At 38.0% G+C, this 20,653-nt stretch overlaps 1 protein-coding gene across 1 annotated transcript in view; it reads right to left on the bottom strand.

The window, feature by feature from the left end:
• The window catches only part of Kcnh8 (potassium voltage-gated channel, subfamily H (eag-related), member 8), a 376,486-nt gene that overhangs the window by 176,333 nt on the left and 179,500 nt on the right, over positions 1-20,653 (bottom strand). Inside the window, exon 4 of the mRNA NM_001031811.2 lies at positions 5,316-5,443. Coding sequence (NP_001026981.2) covers positions 5,316-5,443 — 128 coding nt within the window. The remainder of the gene's footprint in view (positions 1-5,315; positions 5,444-20,653) is intronic.

Here is a 20,653-nt window from a genome sequence, read left to right as displayed (position 1 = left end):
TTAACCTTTAGTATTATATACGCTACAGGCTCATAAATCCTCTGGTGAAATCATTGCTGCATGGTACATTGAGTGAGTGACTAGCAAACATTGGTTTGTACAAATAAACACAGATCATCAAGAAGGTCAAAAGAGTATCTTTTTTAGTTGGATCTCTTGAAAATGGAGTTACAGGCATTTATGAGATGAGATCCATGACATGGGTAATGAAGACAGAGCTCAGCTCCTCTGTAGGAGGAGTATGTGCTCTGAGTCATATTAACCTCTGAGCTGTCTCCAGCCTAGACCTGGGCTATTTATTAGCACCGTCTCTATAGGGTTCCTACAACAAAATTCTTCCCTAATAGCACACTTCTTAGAATGTCTCCTGCTTGTTAGTGCACTAAAACTAAACAGTGATATTTGTTTTATGGACAATATTGGGCAAATTTTGTGTTTGTGTGTGTGTGTGCGAATGATTTAGAGTTTGGTCATTAGAAAATAAAAATACTATTAAATCAAATGTTATCAAAAAGCATCCAGTTGCAAGTGTAATCTAGTCATAGTATAATAACAAGGGCATGCTTGAATGCTCATTAGTATAGCACAGTCTAGACTATACATGGGTAGCTTTCAGATAAGAGTTGTTACCCAAAGAGCTATGACCTGGGATTCTGCTGATGGTAGCAAAGATAGCCTCCCTCCCCTCAGAAAGTATAGAGATGACCAACATTATCATGAAAACAACCACTTCCTTGCCTGTCAAAATGCACTGGGTGGTCCATGCATTTGTGCACTGTGGGTATTGATTTGGAACCCAAATCTCATTATTTTGATTAATATGCATATATTCTGAAACAGAGCAGCCATTAAGATGGAGAGCAGCAGTTACTTAGGGGTTATTATTCAACTCATGGAGGAGAAGGACAACACTCACCACACATCCGATTAAACAGGGACTAGCTAGTTTTTGATGGCTGATGAAGCACTTTGCTTTGAAAGCAATCCAAATAGTAGAACAATTCCCTTGCTGCTACGAGACAAAAGGAGGCTCAACAATAACGAGTGTGGAAATTCTATAAGCCTGTGACCAAGTACTTATAGACTTTGCTTTGTTTCAACTAATGACAAACTCAGGAAAGGTAATGAGAAGTGAGGTTTAAAATCTAACTTGAACAGGAGAAAGTTCTATATACACAGAGCTCATAGGTCACAGTGTTGTCTTCTTGTGTCAGTCACTGAGAGGAAGACAGAGACATATAGTGTGTTCAGGAAGGCCCGGGGCAGCTGTGGATTCCTGGGAAGGTAGAGGGACCCAATGTGAGTCTACTTAGTCCACAAGCATGTCATACCCATGCTCCACAGTGGGTCACTGCTTCACCTCTGGGTGGTTGGTTAGTACCACTGCAATGTTTCTTTAAACTACATACTTGGTAGTTGAGGGGCAAGTTCCAAAGTAGGACTTTGCCATAAAACTGAGGTAATGAATTACTTCCTATGTCTATGGCGTATGTGCTGGAGAAGGGAGCTAAAACTCATTCATGAACAGAGATAGTTCAGGTCCACACATACTCATCTCTTCACCTTCAACCTTCTTTCAAGGTTGATAAGGTATATTGAAGTTATCATGGCACATAAATTCTTCTTCTAAAGGTTTATTTATTTTGTTTTATGTGTATGAATGTCTTTATCTGCAAGGACGCCTGTGCACTACATGCATACCTGGTGCTTGCAGAGGCCACAAGGAGGTACCAAATTCCCTGGAAAGGGAGTTAGAGGCAGCTGTGTGGGTGCTGAGAATCACCCAGGTCCTTTTCAAGACTAGACAATGCTCTTAATTCACATTCCACCTTTCTAGCCCTGTCCATGATAGATTGAATTATAACTTTTATCCCTAAACATTTACAATAGGAAACTATTGAGATTTATCAGAAGCACTTTATGTTATTATTATTATTATTATTATTATTATTATCTGCCATTATTATTTTCTTAGAGTCTCAGAATGTACCCTATTGGGCACTCATGAGAAGGTGTTTGCTTTGTGTCACACTGATTCCGTTAAACTCTATGATGCCAGACAAAAACTGAGCAACATGTAAACAACTTTAAATGTAAACTGTGTGGTATCGTTTTCATAGTGTCTACCTTAAAGTTATTGTTAAATTAATTGTTGTTATGGCATGGTATTTAAAAAATTATACATAGAATGCAATACATGGCATGTTTAACTTTGAAGGGTCAATAATTCAATCCTGCACACGTCATTACACAGTTTGTAATTACATAAAAAGACTTTACGATACCAGAGTCTTTAACAAAATTCTCTTGAATCAAGCAAATTCTTGCAAACGCAAAAATACGTGCGTGCATAAAACTGTGCAATAGACAGAAACTGGAGAAATGTCACATTATTTATAACATTTAAATATATGGAGCTTGTCCATAGAATAAGACAATGTTTAAAAAATAGTAATAGATCCCGAAAAGCTGTTACTTATTAATTTTGAGGGTCATGCTTTAGGACACATAATGTTTTATTCTATTAATTTGTATCTGATGAATTATCCAAATGCACTTGTTAACTGCAGAACATAATTAAGATTTTTTTTTCCTAAAATGTTTTGCAATATTTGTTTGAAACTCATCTCTGAATGCACAGGGTGGTCTGAAGATTTTACTGGGCATACCTGACACAGAGCTTGTCTATGACAGTGGTACTAATGAGGAAGGCCTCTTGCTGGTGATAATATTTAGGTATGGTTAACAATCCTTGCTCAGACTCCTGAAGGGCTCTCTCCTATGAACTGTGTAAGGAACCCTGGTATTGGGTCAAGACAGCATGAGACCAAGTTCTCAGCACAAAGATGTATTTGTCCTAGACATAAAGCAGAAATGAGAGACAAAGGCGGGGGATAGAGGAAGAGGCAGAAGGGGAAGGAAACAAGAGAGGAGAAAAGGGGAAAGGGAGAGGGAAAAGGGACATTCACTATGGGGGACAAAGGACTGATTAGATAGAGAGAAGAAAGGCATGGCCCATAGGCAAAAAGCAGTTTATAAAGGGAAAATCCCATGTTAGCATGAGGTGTCTAATTGTAATTGGGGATGTAAATTCGGTGAGCCAAAGGGGGTTTTTGATCGCTAAACTTCAATGCTTAGATAGCTAGACTTTGGTAGTCAGCCTCCAGAAGAGTTAATTGGCCATAAAAGACAGCTGACCTTGGGGCAGTAGCTTTAAGAATGTAATCTAACAGCTTTTAGCAAGGCAGAGGGAATGGGAGAGAAGGGTGAGGTCTGCCAGAGCCATGTTTGCCATGATCAGCCTGGCTAGAGTCCCTTCAACATTGATTTCTGCTGGACAGACTTCTCATTTCATAGAGTAAGTAATCAAAATTTAAAAAAAATTAAAGTCTTTTTCTAGCAACTTCCAGGAGAACTTAGAGCCTAATGTAAAAGTATTTCATGGCACCTTCACACTTGGACACAAACCTAAAGTGATATGTTGCCTGTGATTGCAGGATAGGATCATCTCTCAGGAAGTTAAGGTCTGAGCATCATAGCTGATTCTTCCACTTTAGGGTTTTAATAAGTTGGGGTTGTCCTCATTGTTAATGACGGAGCCAATAGAAACACCCTTGTTACTGGTGCGCTGTGATGATTGAATAATACTATGTAAGGAAGGAAATTTTAAATAGCTAGTGTGATAAAGTGTTAGTGGTTCTTTTTGTATGCATCAGTTTTTGCAGCTCAAATTCCCCTAAGAGCATTTTGGCTGTAAGTGCAGGGCCTTTTCTGTCCTTCCCCCTCTCTTCCTGCTGTCTGATCATTAGCTGCTCTCTATCCAGATGGGCACAGTGACTGAGGCCAGTGCGGACCACACCTGGCTTCCAAAGTTAGGGTCCCTGTGGCATCATATCTCTGAGCCGACTTAGCATTCTTAGCACTACACTCGCCTCTGAGGTTTATACTTCTAAAATGAACAACAGCCATGAAGTGAGTTGCTCAGGAGTGGGAGTTATGCATTTTGTAAAAGAGATTTTTAAGTAACACTTTATAGTTTGTTACTCTAAAGGGGAAAACAGCAAGGCTCAACAACTGCAGTTTAAGCTCACTGAGACATGCTCACTCTCACCTAAATGCTTCTCACCTGAAGCAAGAAGATGCTGTGGACTTTCAGCATAACCAAATCTTTGCATATGGATAACACACACGCACGCACGCACGCACGCACGCACGCACGCATGTCCTAACTTACTATGACATAAAACTGTCATAGTAAGTTAGGACAAAGACCCAAACAACCACTCACCACAGGAGAGTATTTAACCCTCCACAGGAATAAATGTCAGAACAACCAAGGCTCGATGAATAATCTCAGGAGCATGAGTGGACTAGAACACCAACTGTCACTTCCAGAAGCCACAACATAGTCAAACCCCATTCTCACCATGCTCACGTAGCTCCCCACACCCTGGATTCATACACCTTTCTTTGTTCACTATAAGCACAGAAATTGATCTTTGCACACCTGAAGGAAGGCTTGTTTCATCAAGACATTGGGTCTAAGAAAAGGTCACCATAATGCTGAGTCTGTAAAAGTGGGCTGGGAAGAACTCCGTGTCCTCACTTCCCAAGACATCTGGACCAGTTCTAAAGTTCCACGGGAGTTCTGCTTGCTGGGTGTGACTGTTTCTGTTTCCACTGGCAAATTAGACTTACAGTTCAGTCTTCCATCCATCGTCATCCTTACTAAGCAGTCATAGAAAGTAGCCCTTACTATAATTCACTAAAAGTGAAACTTTTTATATAACCTAATCAGGGTAGCTTGTACTTTCCAATGTAATGTTCCACTGCCTGAAAGTTCCAACTGTTTTGTATAGAACACGACATTTTAAATGTAATGATTACTTTTATTGGCTCATGATTCTCCTCAGTAATGGTACTAAAGGGAATGAGAACAAGTGTAACATTGACACTGAAATTAAATTTAAAAAGTTGTAATTAACTGACAATAACTGTGAACAGGACCTATGACACTGCCCTGTTTCTGAAAACATAAAGTCTGTCTGCCGTGGTGCTCATCAGCACCACAGTGAACTCACCGCATCAACACTGTAATATTTGTGCTGTGCGAGCACTACGATTGCACACTTTTTACAGAAATGCCTCGTACTGCTGAAGTTTCCAAGTCTGATATTTACAGGCAGATGCAAGCCAAAGTGGGCAAAAGAAAGCTAAGAAATTCAATAAAGGAGTAATTGGAACCATTCTTTAATGGATCAAGCATTGTTCCCTAGGGGTTACTGGTGTCCACAATATACACACACACCACCTACATTATTTATTTTCAATTTGTTCTTTTCTCTTCTTTGAAGGTGTCCTGAGATGTGATAAAGGACGGCTCGGCTCCGTCTCCGGGCTGAGTCAAAGTGGCTCCCTGCTCTTGATCTTCCTTTGGTTCTGTCTGGAGGGAAATAAGACTCATAAGACACCAAAGAATGCAACATTTCAACTCAAGGATGCCAAGTTCTCACAGGTCATGCAGAAGAACGTTCAACATTTCATGTATTTTCAAACACTTAAAATTATCTGCTGGCTTCTGATGGCATTTAATTTACTTTTAGATCAACATAACTTACTTGTCTTTCATCATTATAGTACCTGTATTGTTACTTAAACATCAAAGTAAAATATGCATGAGAATAGAAGGATGGTGAGAGGTCCAGCAAGCACAGTACTCTGCCTCCACTCTGATCTTTCACACTCTGTTAACTTTACTTAACACTTAGAAAAGCTTTTTTCTCCTAGATAATGCAAAAGTAAAAGTCACATTCATAATTATTTTTGTATCAATTGAAAGTTTATGTAGTGTTTACACATTTTTCTAGTCAGCATTAACTGTCAACTTGACACAACTTTGTGCATTTTACTATCTCTCTAGTGTGTATTTAAAAAATTAAATCTTTGAGAAGTCATACAACTTATTTTGATCACATTTATCCCCAACTCATCCCCTTAACTCCTATAATTTGTCCACATGTTCCCTAAGCCCTAATTTTGTGTTTTTGTTTATTTGTTTTATTAAACTAGTGACTTCAACTTGTGGTGTCTGTTATATTAAGTATTTCATCTCAATTGGTGGTTTCTACTCCATCTTTTATCATTCAGATTCTAGATAAAATACACACAACTTTTATATTTATAATAAGCCTTTAACACATTAGAGCTGGACAAATATCTACCCTCTAAGAAATTAAAATTTATTTCTCCATCAATAACCCCAAGTTATAACTTCCCATGTTCCATCTGAGCAGTTTTTAAAGCCAATTGACCAGCCCACATGACCATTATTTCAAGATTCCTTCTCATGTCATCTTGTCCTCTCTCCATCTTCTCTCCATTCTCTGGCCCCAATTGGAACCAAAAAGTCTACCTATCTCTCTTTTTTCCAGCTATAGGCTGATGGGATCTTTATTTAACCAATAATTTTAAATTAAGGAACAATGTTGTATTGTACATGCGAATTCTTTCATCACTGGGGACAACGAGGCTTTAGAGGCCAGTATTTACCATTACAATGCACAGCAAAAGATCAAGCCTCAATAATTGTTCAAAGACTTCTGAATGTGGGACCATCCACTGGAGTATGGCCAAACTATCAGGAGCCATAAAGAAAACTGACTCTCCCTTCTCCAGAGCTAACAACATCCACAGTTCCTCAATTAGGGATGAAGGCTCATGAACTGCTTCGTGTTCTATGCAAGAGTGTTGACTGGCTTGATTTGTGCAGGTTTCATGCAGGCAAGCACAGGTGCTGAGAGTGTGAGTGCAATCGTCCTGTCATACCCAGAAGATACTGTTTTACCATGGTCCTCCCTCACCTCCATCTCTTACAATCTTTCAGCCTCTCCTCCTAACTTCTGTCCCCTCCTCCTTGATGGCCCTTTAATCTTGGGAGTAGTAATGAAATCTGGTTTGTGGCAGAACACTACTTACATGATTATTATGCAATTTGAGAAATTGTGAGTTTCTGCATTAAACACTGTGCAGTGCACAAAGAAATTTCTCTGTTGAGGAGTGAGAGATGCATGAATCTATAGTTAGATAAGAGCTTTGAGGACAATTTAAAAATGTGTCCTAAATGGGGCAAAATAATAGTACTAGGTTCACCCCCGGAGACAGAGAACTTCCCAACCATGTGTCCATGAATAGATTTTCAACAGTAGATGTGCGTTTCATTCTCAGAAGCAAGTTTAAATCCAATAAGAAAGTAGTTGATTCCCCTATGCCATTCATAGCTCTCTTGCATCCATGGGTATATCTTGCCACCCTCGTTGTTATTGTAGTTGAGAGGGTTCTCAGCTGGGTGCGACTATTGATGACTTTTTCTCTGCAGAAACCTGCAGAGCAGTACCATATAGCCTAGCTCGCCAGGCAGCAGGGCGGAAGCTGCATGGAGAGTATCAACTTGGCTTCTTCAGTTTCTACATGTTCAAACAAATAGCCACTTCTTGTCATATTTATGGCTGGAATTTTACAATTTGATTTTATTTTTTATGTAGTTAAAATTCAAAATTCTTATAATATCAAACTTATCAATTTACTTGTTCTTGGGCATAGACATTATGTTTTGAAAAGCCAAAATCTTTTCACAAAAAATTATTTTTAAAAACTTATGTACTGCTCTTGCTCCTTCTATTGCCTCTTACATTTACCTCTCGGCCCCCTGTATCCCCCTCCCTTCCCCCTCTCTCCACATCGCCATGGCTGCCCTCTGCTTCTCTATGCGTCTCTCTTTCTCTGCCTTTCTATAATAAATGCCTTAATACCAAAAACAAAACAAAACAAAACAAAACAAAACAAAAAAACAAAACAAAAAACCCTATGTACCTTTCTTCTTATGTTTGTCTTTTTATTCCAGAACTTGAATTTTTAAAAATAAAATGTACTGCATGACTATAGATTCAAATAACTACCAGAAGACTAAAACCCATAAAAGGAAAACACGGAATTGCTTATTGTAATTGTCAACTTCAGATCAGTTCTTCATGTATTAACATGCATCCTACATGTCCCACTTAATATTGTTAGTAAGAGTAACTTAAGTGTAATTCACTGTACAAACAACCTGAGTTTTGGGACAGTGTCTACAGCAATTTGGCAAGACCAGCAGTCATCTTATGAAATGTTGGTTGGTTGCAAAACACCAAGCATACTTATAATGTTATTAAGAAATCAATCAGAGTACACACTTAGGAGAGTCAGCTAGCCAGTTCCTTTCTTATGAAGAAATCTAATTAATAGCTGAGATTTTCCAAATCAAACATCACTAATTTCATCATCTTAAGAAAGGCCCTCAAAGGAGATTGTCAAACAAACATGTTTATATCTTAGTCTTGGCTCTAAGTGGAAGCAAAATATGTCCCCTGAAGTCTGTCATTACAACTAAAGCTTTCACCCAAGCCTGGCTGTGAAAACCGCACCATTTACAGAACCTAAAATCTCCCTGCTTAAAATGGTTCTGGGTTTGATTCCTGACCAAAGAAACAAGCAAAATTCAAAATTAAAATAGTTTACAATGCAGCTTATTCTTCTTTAATAATATATGTACAACATATTTTTCAGAGATATTCATAACATGTACATGTGAACACATGAGTAGACTCATATGCACATGTGTGTATACTTATGCAAAGAACTGCAAGGAAGTCAAACCTCCATAAATAAGTCTTATGAAATGCAATCCAGGCATGGTAGGATGTCATAGTCCCAACTGACTGGATTTACGTGAATTACACATAAAATGAAAGAAATAACACCTGTATAGTGCTACAGAAATATCTCATGGACACAGATTTTAGAACACAAGCAACAGAACATCACAGACATTATGGCAAGACATTTTTTGTATTTACTAGAATTCAAAACTAAAGTATAATGTTTAATAAAATATAAGTGATGTAAACTGGCATGCTACCGCAATGACAGTAAAGTGCCAAATTGGCTAGGGAATGTCATCTCTAGCTGGTCTATTACAACACTTATTAAGTGGTACTTGTCAAATTGCACACAATGGATGTGGGGCTGTATACTGCTTTAAAAAAATAGTCTATGTTACAAATATTTTGCATTTTAATTTCAAAGTCTTTTGCAACAAAGCCCATCAGGAATCGAGTAACCATTCAACCACCCATTGTTTGAACACAAACGGTGACAGTCTTGGGCAGAAAAATCTTAGTGCGTCTCTGAGGACGCAGAGGAAGTCAGGAAATACAGGAAGTCAGGAGGAAGGTAAATGCCTGTAGATCACGTGGGGCCTTTGCAGGTTTGTTACAATCTGCTTCCTGGCACTCAGTCAACAGTTCTTGACCTTCAGGTCAAGCAACCCTTTCACCGAGGTCACCTAAAACCTTAAACCATGCTTTAAGTATTAGTAAGGCATAGCTTTAGCTGACCTACAGACACACATAGTGCACACACAATAGTTTGCACATCTGTGTTTTTCTATAAGAAGACCTTGTGAGCCCAGGATGTCTTCTCTCTAGGAAGATGAGAGAGGAAGCAGATGGAAAGACTCTTCCAGTGTGGGAAGCCAGAGAGTGCACACTTCACTTTCACTTCGATCCTCCTAGCCATTGAACAGTGGTTCTCAACCCCCTAACACTACAACCCGTTAGTAGAGTTTCTCATGTTGCTGTGACACACACCCCTATAAAATTATTTTGGTTGCTACTCCATAATTGCAATGCTGTTACTGTTATAAATTATAATATAAATCTATGTACTTTCAGATGGTCTTAGGTGGTGATCCCTGTGAAAATGTCTATTGACTCCCAAAGCAGTCACAACCCACAGGTTGAGAATCATTGCTCTAGATGAGGTGACTGTTAAGATATAGTAAAAATTGTGAAGACATTCACCCAAGTGAGGAAGAAGAAGAAAGACTGTACCATTCACGTTTCTTACCACCCATCGTTTTCAGACATTTTAAAAGGACCAAGGTATGAAACTTTAAGATAACACATAATTAATTCTTGTCTGGTTATTTTTCAGTAGTGGGAGTGAGAGGGTTGGGAGTCAGGTCTCATGTCATGTAGGCTGAGCTCCTGTTTCCAGCATGTGATCACTGAGGTTATCGTTGTGTCGCATCACACCAATCTCAGGAACAAATAATTCTATTAATAGCTTTCTGAGAACAACTCTGTAAACAACTGGCATACAGATTAGGTAAGTAATATACAAAACAAACAAACAAACAAACAAAAAACCATGTGCCAACATTTTTATGTATGCAGAAAAGACCCTAAATAAAATATTAGCAAATTGAATATAAAAAATAGTTTAAAATTATACCATACTCATTTAGGTTTATGACAAGAATGGTTCCACCTTAGGGAATCTTTATATATTAGCATGCATATTTAAATACAGTGGTCACCTGATCATTTCACTAAATATGGTTATGGAACTCCATAAATATTACTTTTTAAAAAGCCCTGACAAATTGGGAACAAAACACCCATGGAAGGAGTTACAGAGACAAAGTTTGGAGCTGAGACAAAAGGATGGACCATCTAGAGACTGCCATACCCAGGGATCCGTTACATAATCAGCCTCCAAACGCTGACAAAATTGCATACACCAGCAAGATTTTGCTGAAAGGACCCTGATATAGCTGTCTCTTATGAGGATATGCCGGGGGCCTAGCAAACACAGAAGTGGATGCTCACAGTCAGCTATTGAATGGATCACAGGCCCCCCAATGGAGGAGCTAGAGAAAATACTCAAGGAGCTGAAGGGATCTGCAACCCTAAAGGTGGAACAACAATATGAACTAACCAGTACCCCGGAGCTCGTATCTCTAGCTGCATATGTATCAGAAGATGGCCTATTCGGCCATCATTGGGAAGAGAGGCCCTTTGGTCTTGCAAACGTTATATGCCTCAGTACAGGGGAACACCAGGGCCAAGAAGTGGGAGTTGGGGGGAGGGTCTGGGGGACTTTTGGGATAGCATTTAAAATGTAAATGAAGAAAATACCTAATTAAAAAAATAAATTAAAAATACACACACACAAAAGCCCTGACAATCAAAAAGCATAGCAATTATCTCTGATCCAATAAAAAAATCTACTACTTGTCAAGAACACACACACACATTATATATATATGACAGTTTTTTATAATTTACTAAGAACAGAAAGAAAAATATTGAAATGAAAATATAAAAGTGATTATGGAAAATAACAAAAGCAAAGAAATTCAAGGTAAAGAATGCTGGGTGCCCACCATATATACCTCTATGCATTTCCTTCTATATTTTTCTGCCTTTACTCAATATGGACTGCATTATGGTATGATAGGTGTGGATGTTAGTTCCTAGAATATTAAAATAATACATTTTGACCAAAGCTATAAATATCAATGGTGTGAAACAGGAAATGAATTCTCTAATGTTATTGCCCTGACATAACTACACATTTTGATGATTTCTGCTTCTTTTTCTTGAACTTTTCTTTTTCTTTGTGTTTTTGAATCCCTGACCTCATGAAAAATAATCAACATGGGAACAATCAGAGATAACAGCTATAAAGGCAGTTTATGATGAAAACATGTCACCCCCAGGAACCTGACAAGAAGCATAAGACTGAATGCAATATAAACTTTATAGTTTCATTTCTTCATGGTTGAAATGCTGAATGACCATCCACTCAGTAATCCTGCTTTTGTGAAGGGGATGAGAAGACTGGGACTGGAGGGAGAGCTCAGTGGTTATAGAAGGAAGACTCGGTATTCAAGGGGGTTTACTGCTCTTCCACAGGACCTGTGTGAAGCTCCCAGTACCCAGAGAGACATACACAACCTCTTGTACCTCCAGCTCTTAGGCAGGCGACATCCTCTTTGGCTTCTGAATGCATTGCACACACGGGTGTATGACAACAGAGACATACATGCTACACATAAATAAGAAATAAATAATAACTTTTAGCCATAAACAGAAATCCAGTGACAGCTGGCAGAGCCATGGTACCTGCCAAGCCTTTCTGCCCAGATGAGCCAGAGGGCAAAGAAATCAGAGGGCACAGTAGGTATTGTGCTTGCCCACAGTCCTCAATCCTTGGCTCTCAGTCTAAGCTGAGCTCAGTAGAAGAGCACCTCCGTGAAAAGGGTCACATGTCTCTTCCAGAACATCCTGCATTCAATGTCCAGTGAACATGGGGGTGTTACAGGTATGTCATGGAAGATTCTGTACTGTACCAAAAAAAAAAAAATCAAATAAAAGATGTCTTAGGCTACCCAGTGGTGAATGAATGTAGAATCAATCAATAATCTTGTATTGCATTGCAGTCTAACCTGGTCCTCCTCCATCCAGGCTTCCATGAGCTCCCCCCATAAATCCCTGCAGGTGCCACCCTCAAGTTATTTAAGAGAGTGGTGATATGTACCACAGCATTCCATCTTAACCCATGCTCTCTGTGCAGATACACAGATAACTAGTGTTCTGGTGGGCCTGTGGGGTGTACTAGTTACTATCTGGAGTATGTATGGCATAGAGAATGCTAGAAAAACGTACTATCACAGAGATGACCAGAAGGAAAAAATAAGGAATGCTGGAAGGACTTGACAATGGGACTTTTTATAACTGAAGTGGATAAGGAAAGGTCAATTGTTGTCTTCTATACTTTAAAAGTTACAATTTTGTACTATTTCTGCTATCTGAAATACATCATTAAGTAATAATTCCTGGGGAGTTATATAAGGTATGAATTTTATGATTCTTTGTACATGAAATTTTTAACAGTATGGAAAACCGTTGTTCTGATAATGTCACAAAAGCTATATGTGAGAACTTTAAAACAATCATAAGTCATACTGCCTCTGGCGAACTTTTTCCAACCACCATATGCCAGCAACTCTAAACAGAGAAAGGATGGTAGTAGTTACTACTGGATTTTGATAATGCGTGCAAACTTCAAAGTGTGATGTGTGCTACAGATTACCAACTGGGAGGCAGCATTTCTCTCTCTGACAGACACTACCGAATATGTGAAAACTTTAAAAACTGAATATGAAGAAAGTAAATGAAATTGGAAAATAAGCAAGAGACCCGATCCCTGTACACAGGCTTGGAGGTGTGAATCTGGCGAGCACAGGAAGACATCAACTCACATTTGCTGCAGGAGGTGGAGGAGAACAGACTCCATTGTCACTACTCAAGGTGGGAAGCCTGCATCTTTGCTGCATTTCCACTGTAATGGAAAGTCTCGGGAATGCTTTGGCCATTTTTAAACATTATTTGTATTGAATTTTGCCGCTGTCATATATGAATACAATTGCTAATATATTCACCCGTTCTCCCCTCTTAGCCCCTTCCCACTCTACCCCTACACATCCTCTTCTTCTTCCCACATAGTCACCCACTATCCTATCATGTTTTATTTGGGGGTACAGGTCCTGTGCAAGAAGCTATATCTGCTGTTGATGATTATATTGTCATATCCATCAGACAAAAGTTTTGTTGCAACCATCCCCATTTGTCATCTTTTACAAATAAACCTTATGCATCATTTCAATACAAACCAGTAATTATGTCACTGGAAACTTATTCTAGAGAAATAAAGGCATGTGTTCTACCTTCCAAAAACTTGAAAAAACTGTAATATTCTTCACTTAGGAATGGTTCAACAAACTGGTACAGCCACATCAAAGTGCACAAAAAGAGGCAAACTCTTAAGTCAGGTAATATTATAGATGGGGCTTTCGTATACAAAGTCCCTAAAAGCAATCACAAAAGGTTATATTTTCTAAAGCTTCTGTAAGGAAGGAGGGGGACAGCCTGATGGAAGTTGGGCTTGTCTATCAAAGGGTAGCAAGAGGGAGGGGAAGATAAACACAAACAGGGGCTGTTGGTTCAGCCTGTTGTAAAGAGTTTGTTTCTGTTTGCATGGCCCTTGGTTCCATCACCAACACACACACCTGCATCCACACAAACATGCATACACAAAGTCAACTTAATGAAATAAAAGAGGTTTAAAAAGCAATTACCAATTAAGAAAAAAGTCAATGTTCTGAAATGTCCAAAAACTTGGAGTTTCTTGTTTGTTTGTTTGTTTGTTTGTTTGTTTATGTGGTGTTGCTGCACATGTCTCTAATCCTAGCATTCAGACTGTTGAGGCCAGCCTGGGCTACATTGAGACTCTTCCTCAAAATAACCTTTGTATTTGAGTTGGGTTTTGTTCTAATATTAGTGGCATCCAGCTATGCTAGCGCACCCTTATCTTTAGTGCCAGCATGCAGAAGAAGCAAGAGATTTGCTTTAAGCTTTAGGTCAGTCTGGGCAATCATGTAAGGCTCCGTATATGTAAAGAGAAAGAAAAAAGAAAGAAAGAAAAAAGAAAGAAGAAGGAGGAGGAGGAGGAGGAGGAGGAAGAGGAGGAGGAGGAGGAGGAGGACTTTGTGCTGCTGCAGCTCCTAGAGCTGCACACATGACTGACCTGCTGTCTAGTTCTTGGCAATACACAGAGTCAATTACATAACTGGCAGCCACTGGGGGATTGGGGGCAAAGCGGGTTGAGGCCTGACTGTACTGTCCTTAAGCCTTCCTGGGAGCACGAACTTACACTTCCCAGTGAGTCTTTTCTTCTAGACTGTGTCCAGTGTTAGTTTATCTTATGAGGGCTGTTTTGTGAGTTCCCTTTAATTGCTCTCAACCTTGAGGACCCCAAGCAGTACAAAAGCCTGGGACTGGCTTTTCATGTGCAGTGATGCTGGCTCTGCCTGCAAGTTTGTGGTAGCTTGGAAGGGGTCTTTCCAATATAAGCCACAATGAGTTGCTCTTCTTAGATAACCAACTCCAAGTTTAGAAATCAACAACACTATCTTTTGCCATAAAACATATCAGAAAGATTTTCATTTATGTATGTACATGGTAAATGTGTGTATTTGTATCTACAACCCATGTGCCTGGTGCAACACACAGACACACCTAGTTTATTATTATTTTTCTAATTTCTAAAACAGAGACTGACTATTCAAAGGTGTGTCAACATTTTTCCCTGGTGAATGAACCACGAATGAAGAGGAAACCTTCCCTGTGCAGCTAGCTGTGTGTGACATCTGTCTTTTAAAATTCTGAGGGTATTTTTTTAAAAAAATCAATCTGATAGGAGCTTCTTTTGACAAATATACCAGCACCTTTTCTATTTCTCTAGAGAGTCTTCAAGAAGCCATGCATATGGGTTAATTATATATCCTGGAAACATGTTTTATATAGCCTCCATAATTATTTTGATTTACTAATTTATATTTTGCTCAATATTTTAGTATATATGAAGAAACAGTAAACAAATTAAAACTTTTTATTTTGGTTAATGCTGATTTTGAATACATGATAGGAATACGAGGGACACATTGGGCTTATTCTCTCCTGGGGTTCCACATGGTCCCACTGTAAAGGAGGCAGCTACATCTTATCTACATTATTCTGTAAGTAAGCAACAACACTCAACATTTAATATGTTTATGACGTTTTGTTTTGTTTCTTTGTCATTAAGAACTTAGAAAAAATAAAAATCATTGTCAAAATCAACTTAAATCTGAAATATTGTGTTTTCCAAAAATTAGAATTGCAGTGTTTAAAGTATATAATGGGATATATGAGACTCATGGAATAATATCTTCCATTAATAGGATTGTGTGTTTTATGCTTTTTTGACATCAGAATAAGGTCCTTTTGACTTTCTCTCCAACAAAATACAGTTTCAAAGTAAAGTGTATGGCTTCTAAATTTCTTTCTTTCTTTCTTCCTTTCTTTCTTTCTTTCTTTCTTTCTTTCTTTCTTTCTTTCTTTCTTTCTTTCTTTCTTTCTTTCTTTCTTTCTTATCCACAGCTATTTTATCTTTGAGGGACTTTATGACGTGGCCACCCCTTCCCTAGCACTGATTTCAAATTTTTACTCCACATCTGGGCCACCTGTGGGTACTTGGACCTTACATCCCCTTCATACTGATGAGACAGGAGCTGCTTCTGTCATGGCCTCTGCATCAATTGCTTCAGTCAGTAGAAGGTCATTGACTCTACACACACATATCCAAATCAATTTATCCACTATAAGCAAACAAAAACCATGATTAAGAATTTAACTTTTGAGGCAAAGTTATAAAACATAATCTAAATATAGACTCAACAGCCTACAATATTTTTATATTAGTTTTCTGTGAGGTAGAAATTTCTCTATTTCTGTGTATTGCAGAGCCTTGTTTGGTCTACCTTATCTCTACTAAACTGATCATCTTGGAATATTTTAAATATCAACTGAAAATCAGAAGAAGGTGAGAAGAAACAGAGAATTGTGGGATGTGGTTTTTCAGCCTCACATAAAATGGGGGCTGAACTGATAATGTTTAAAACTGTTTGCTAAAACACAGCTTAGCTCAGGGATAGAGATGGGAACTCCCATCTCTATAAAGGAGAAAGACTCCATAATCAGGCTCTTCATCCACGCAGAGGATTTATTGAGTGCAATTGTTTTCTGAGAAGAATTTGTATGACCAAAGGAAGTTAGAAAGGAGTTGTTATACAAGAACTGGGTAAAATATGGAATGGTGGCTTTAGAATTCAGAGACGAGACCTCAGCTTTCTTGTGAATAGAAGGCATAGTGCTGAGTTAGATGAACTCAGGAGAAAGCTGGGGCACATTTATAAGGAAAAGCCCTTTTCCTTGAGAATGGGAAACAAAAGGTCTTTCATAGTTTTTAAGTACAGCATCCAAGCAGGAAATAACTGAAATAAGATGAGCTAATACTCTGAATCATAATTTAATTTTAAAGAATTAGCCATTATGATAAATTCTTGGCATGAAGAAAAATGTAGTTTAAATGGCCACACAAAGCAATGAATTTCTTTTATACAACCTAAAAATGCTTAATTGCAAAGTGGCACTGAAGGGCTCTTACTGTACATGTGTGTTTTTCAATTTTTAAATGATGCTGATCACAGAACAAGGAGATGGGTGCCATGATGTCATTGTTGTCTGATATTATTCACTTGGATTAAGAACTTATATAATATAGTCCAGATTGACCTCAGAGGGACAATCCTTGTCCCTCAGGCTCCTCTTCTTAGGATTAGAGGGTATACTAGCATATATTGTCACATAATACAGAAAACCTTAACATTAAAAGACAGCAAAGTTGGATGTTTTTAATAAATGAATAGAACCACCAGCTCTTTGGAGATTTCTTTTAAATAACTGCTTCCCAGCCTTGCAATTAAAATGTGTGATATTCAAAATAAAAACATCTTATCCATAAGTTAAGAGAGGAGAAGAGGTAACAAAACACTGTTTTTAAAAAATTTATATTAACTATTGGTAGTATTGCTACAGTTGAGAAATTGTGTCACAAAGAAGTTTAATTCAGGTTTGAATTCACAGTCTTCCTAGTTTGCCCTAAAGATTTCTAAGGTTACAGGGATGACCTTATAGTATCAGCCTTCCAAGGTTTCTATTTTTTTAATGTGTTTCTTCATAATGCTAGCTAAATCAGAATTCAGGAAATATTATAGAAATGTTGAAATTTTGATGAAAAATTCTGTGTTCATACAAGCAAAGTTTAAGAAAAATACATGCATACATGCATATATATATATACATATATATATATATATATATATGTATATATATATATATATATATATATATATATATATATACATTATTAGATTGAGGCTAAGATAATTCTCATTTATTAATGACACATTGGTGGTTGTATGTACATATGTGACTAGACAACTGATAAAACTTGTGGCTTTTACAAGCTTCTCCCTGCTGCAGTGGCTCACCTTGACCTGCTGCTCTGGGAAGGTCCATTTCCAGCATTTATTGCACTCCTTCAGTTAGGGTGAACATTGACAGTTAGGTAGAGAGCAGTCAGTTAAGCTGAGTCATGTGACAGAAAGACCTCTCAAAGCACCAAGTCCCACTACCAGAGCCAGTCACACAGCTCTGCATGCCAAAGAGTAAAGTCTTTCTGCCTTATGCACCCCTCCACCAAGTGTCATCTCTGAAGTGGACTCCTACGGTTTCATTTTACTATTACTAAACCATGGCTACTTCAAAAAGAAACTCACGTGAGAATTCTAAATCCTCCAGTCAGAAATTCAGACAGTTAAAAGTCCAGACCTCTTAATACTTTCATGACAAACATTTTACTTCCTAGCTTTCAGTTTTTTTTAAGTTTTCTACAGACCTCTGCTTCAACATATACTTAAGTTACATTAATAAACTTATTCCATTTTTAGTTTTCAAATATATTTTACTATACCTACAGGTATTTGTACCCTTACATTTGAAACTATATTCATTTAAATTTTCTCTCATTTAATAAATATTGATTAGTAAATAAACATTTAATTCTGTTTTTTTTTTTTTTTGCCATGTACATTGTCCTTGTCTATTTAACTGGCCTTATCTACTTCCTTTATAGATATTCTTTAGTTTGACTTTTTAATTAATATAGAATACACAAGTTTCCTTACCTCCAAATCTTCTCTGCCACCCCTTTGTCCCCTTCTCAGTGTGTCTCCTTCTGCCCACAATTTCCTTTTCCACCTTTATGTGGTGTGTGCTCTATTACCATCCTCACACGTTACTTAAAGCCTCCTGTCTCCTCCTCATGGACCCCCATTCTAGTTTGTAAACAGCGACACACATGTAAATATACACATAGGAACTTCAGTGGCCTGGGGAGAGGGCTCAATGGATAAAGTACTTGCTGCACAAGACAAGGCCATGAGTTCTGTCTTCAGAACACATTAAGAAACATAAAAACGTTCATGAGGTGACATGTACCCATAATTCCACAAGACAGGCAGATTCTAGGACCTCTCATTCAGCTGGTGAGCTCTTTATTCAGTAAGAGACAGAGACAGTGTCTCAAAAGTAAGAAAAGAGACACAGAGGAAGCATACAATACCAATTTGTGGCTGTCACACACATGTATAGACATACAGAGACCTGCATACACAGAATAGATACACACAGTAAATATTTTTTTAATTTTAATAGAAAGCTATACTCCACACATTAGAGGGAATAAGGCATTTGTTTCTCTGAGGCTGGTTATCCAACTTATCACATTGTTTTCCTTTTTTTTTTCAGTTTTCTTTTATTGAAAATAGTTCTTTTTCATATATTCTGATTATGTTTTTCCCACCACGAACTCCTCCATTATTCCCCAACCTCTTCTTCCATCTGAATACACATTTTTTTTGTGTCTTTCCTTAGAAAACAAAAAAGCATCTAAATAATAAAATAAAAACTAAAAGGCAAACAAACAGACTAGGAACGTAAGAGCCAGAGGGGGGGAAAAACAATAAACAAAAATAAACACAGAGACACACAAGAATCCCATAAAAAAAAACTCACACAAAACAGGAGGACATTATATACCCAAAGGACTTATAAGGATAAAAAGAAAAACCCAAAGCCCTGACAAAACATTATGGGACAAAGAATCTCCAAAGATTCCATTGAGTTCATATTGTGTTGGACAGAGACTGCTGGGCATGGGATATGCCCTAAAGAGTGGATTGTATCCCCAGTGAGACTCCATTGGAGACAGAAAGGTTTTTATTTGCACGTGGTTATTAGCTGGAGAGAGTTTCTGTGTTAGAGATAGGAGCCTATGTCCACTTCTTTTCTCTGTGCTAGGATGACACAAAATTAAGACCCACAAAATCCCTGTGCTAATTGTAACAGCCTCTGTGAGTTCATATGTGTGTTAGTATTATCTCCTTTATTTGCTTTGTTTACTTGCTAGGCTCCATTCCCTCTGCCTCTAGTAAATCTTTCAGCTTACACGTCCACAGTGTTCCCTGGGTCAGAAGATGGAGGTGGGAAGAATTGGATGAAGACATTCCATTTAGGACTGATATTCCAAATTCTCTCACGTTCTGCTTATTTTCTGACTATGGCTCTCTGGATTTGTTTTCATCTACTGCAGGAGGAAACTCCTCTGATGGTTGAAGAACAAGGATCTGATCTACGAGTATAGCAGGGTGTCCTTAGGGGTTATTGTATTGTTCCATTCCTTTAGCAGAAAAACAATATTTGGTTTTCTCCTAGGTTCCTGGGTTATCTAGTATCAGGTTAGTCACCTGAGCAGTATTAGGGATGGGTTCCTTCTCCTGTAGTAGGCCTTAAATGCAGTCAGATAGTGTTCTGTTACTAGACTAGAAATAGACAGGATACCTCAAAAAAAAAAAAAAAGAGGCTATTTATAGCAAGCCAACATCAATACAAATGAAGAGAAAAATCAAAGCATTTCCATTAAATATGGGACCAGACAAAATTCCACTGTCTCTACACCTATTTAATATATAATTAAAGTCTTAGCTAGAACAAGACAGCCATTAACAGAGAGCAAGGGGGTGCAAATAGGAAGGGGAGAAGTCAAAGTAACTCTATTGGCGGATGATGTGATTGTTTACACAAGACATACCAAAAATTCTACCAGGAAACTCCGACACCTGGTAAACACTTTCAGCAAAGTAACTTGATAGAAAGTTATTCCACTGACATCAGTAACCCTCCTATATACAAATGGCAAATGGACTTCAAGGGAAATCAAGGAAAATAACAGTTCCAAAAATAATCTTGGAATAATGCTAAACAAG

Source organism: Mus musculus, chromosome 17, assembly GCF_000001635.26.
Source record: "Mus musculus strain C57BL/6J chromosome 17, GRCm38.p6 C57BL/6J".
NCBI classification, from domain to species: Eukaryota; Metazoa; Chordata; class Mammalia; order Rodentia; family Muridae; genus Mus; species Mus musculus.
Note: the sequence above shows the minus strand (reverse complement) of the source record. Positions and strands in the feature narration are given on the sequence as shown.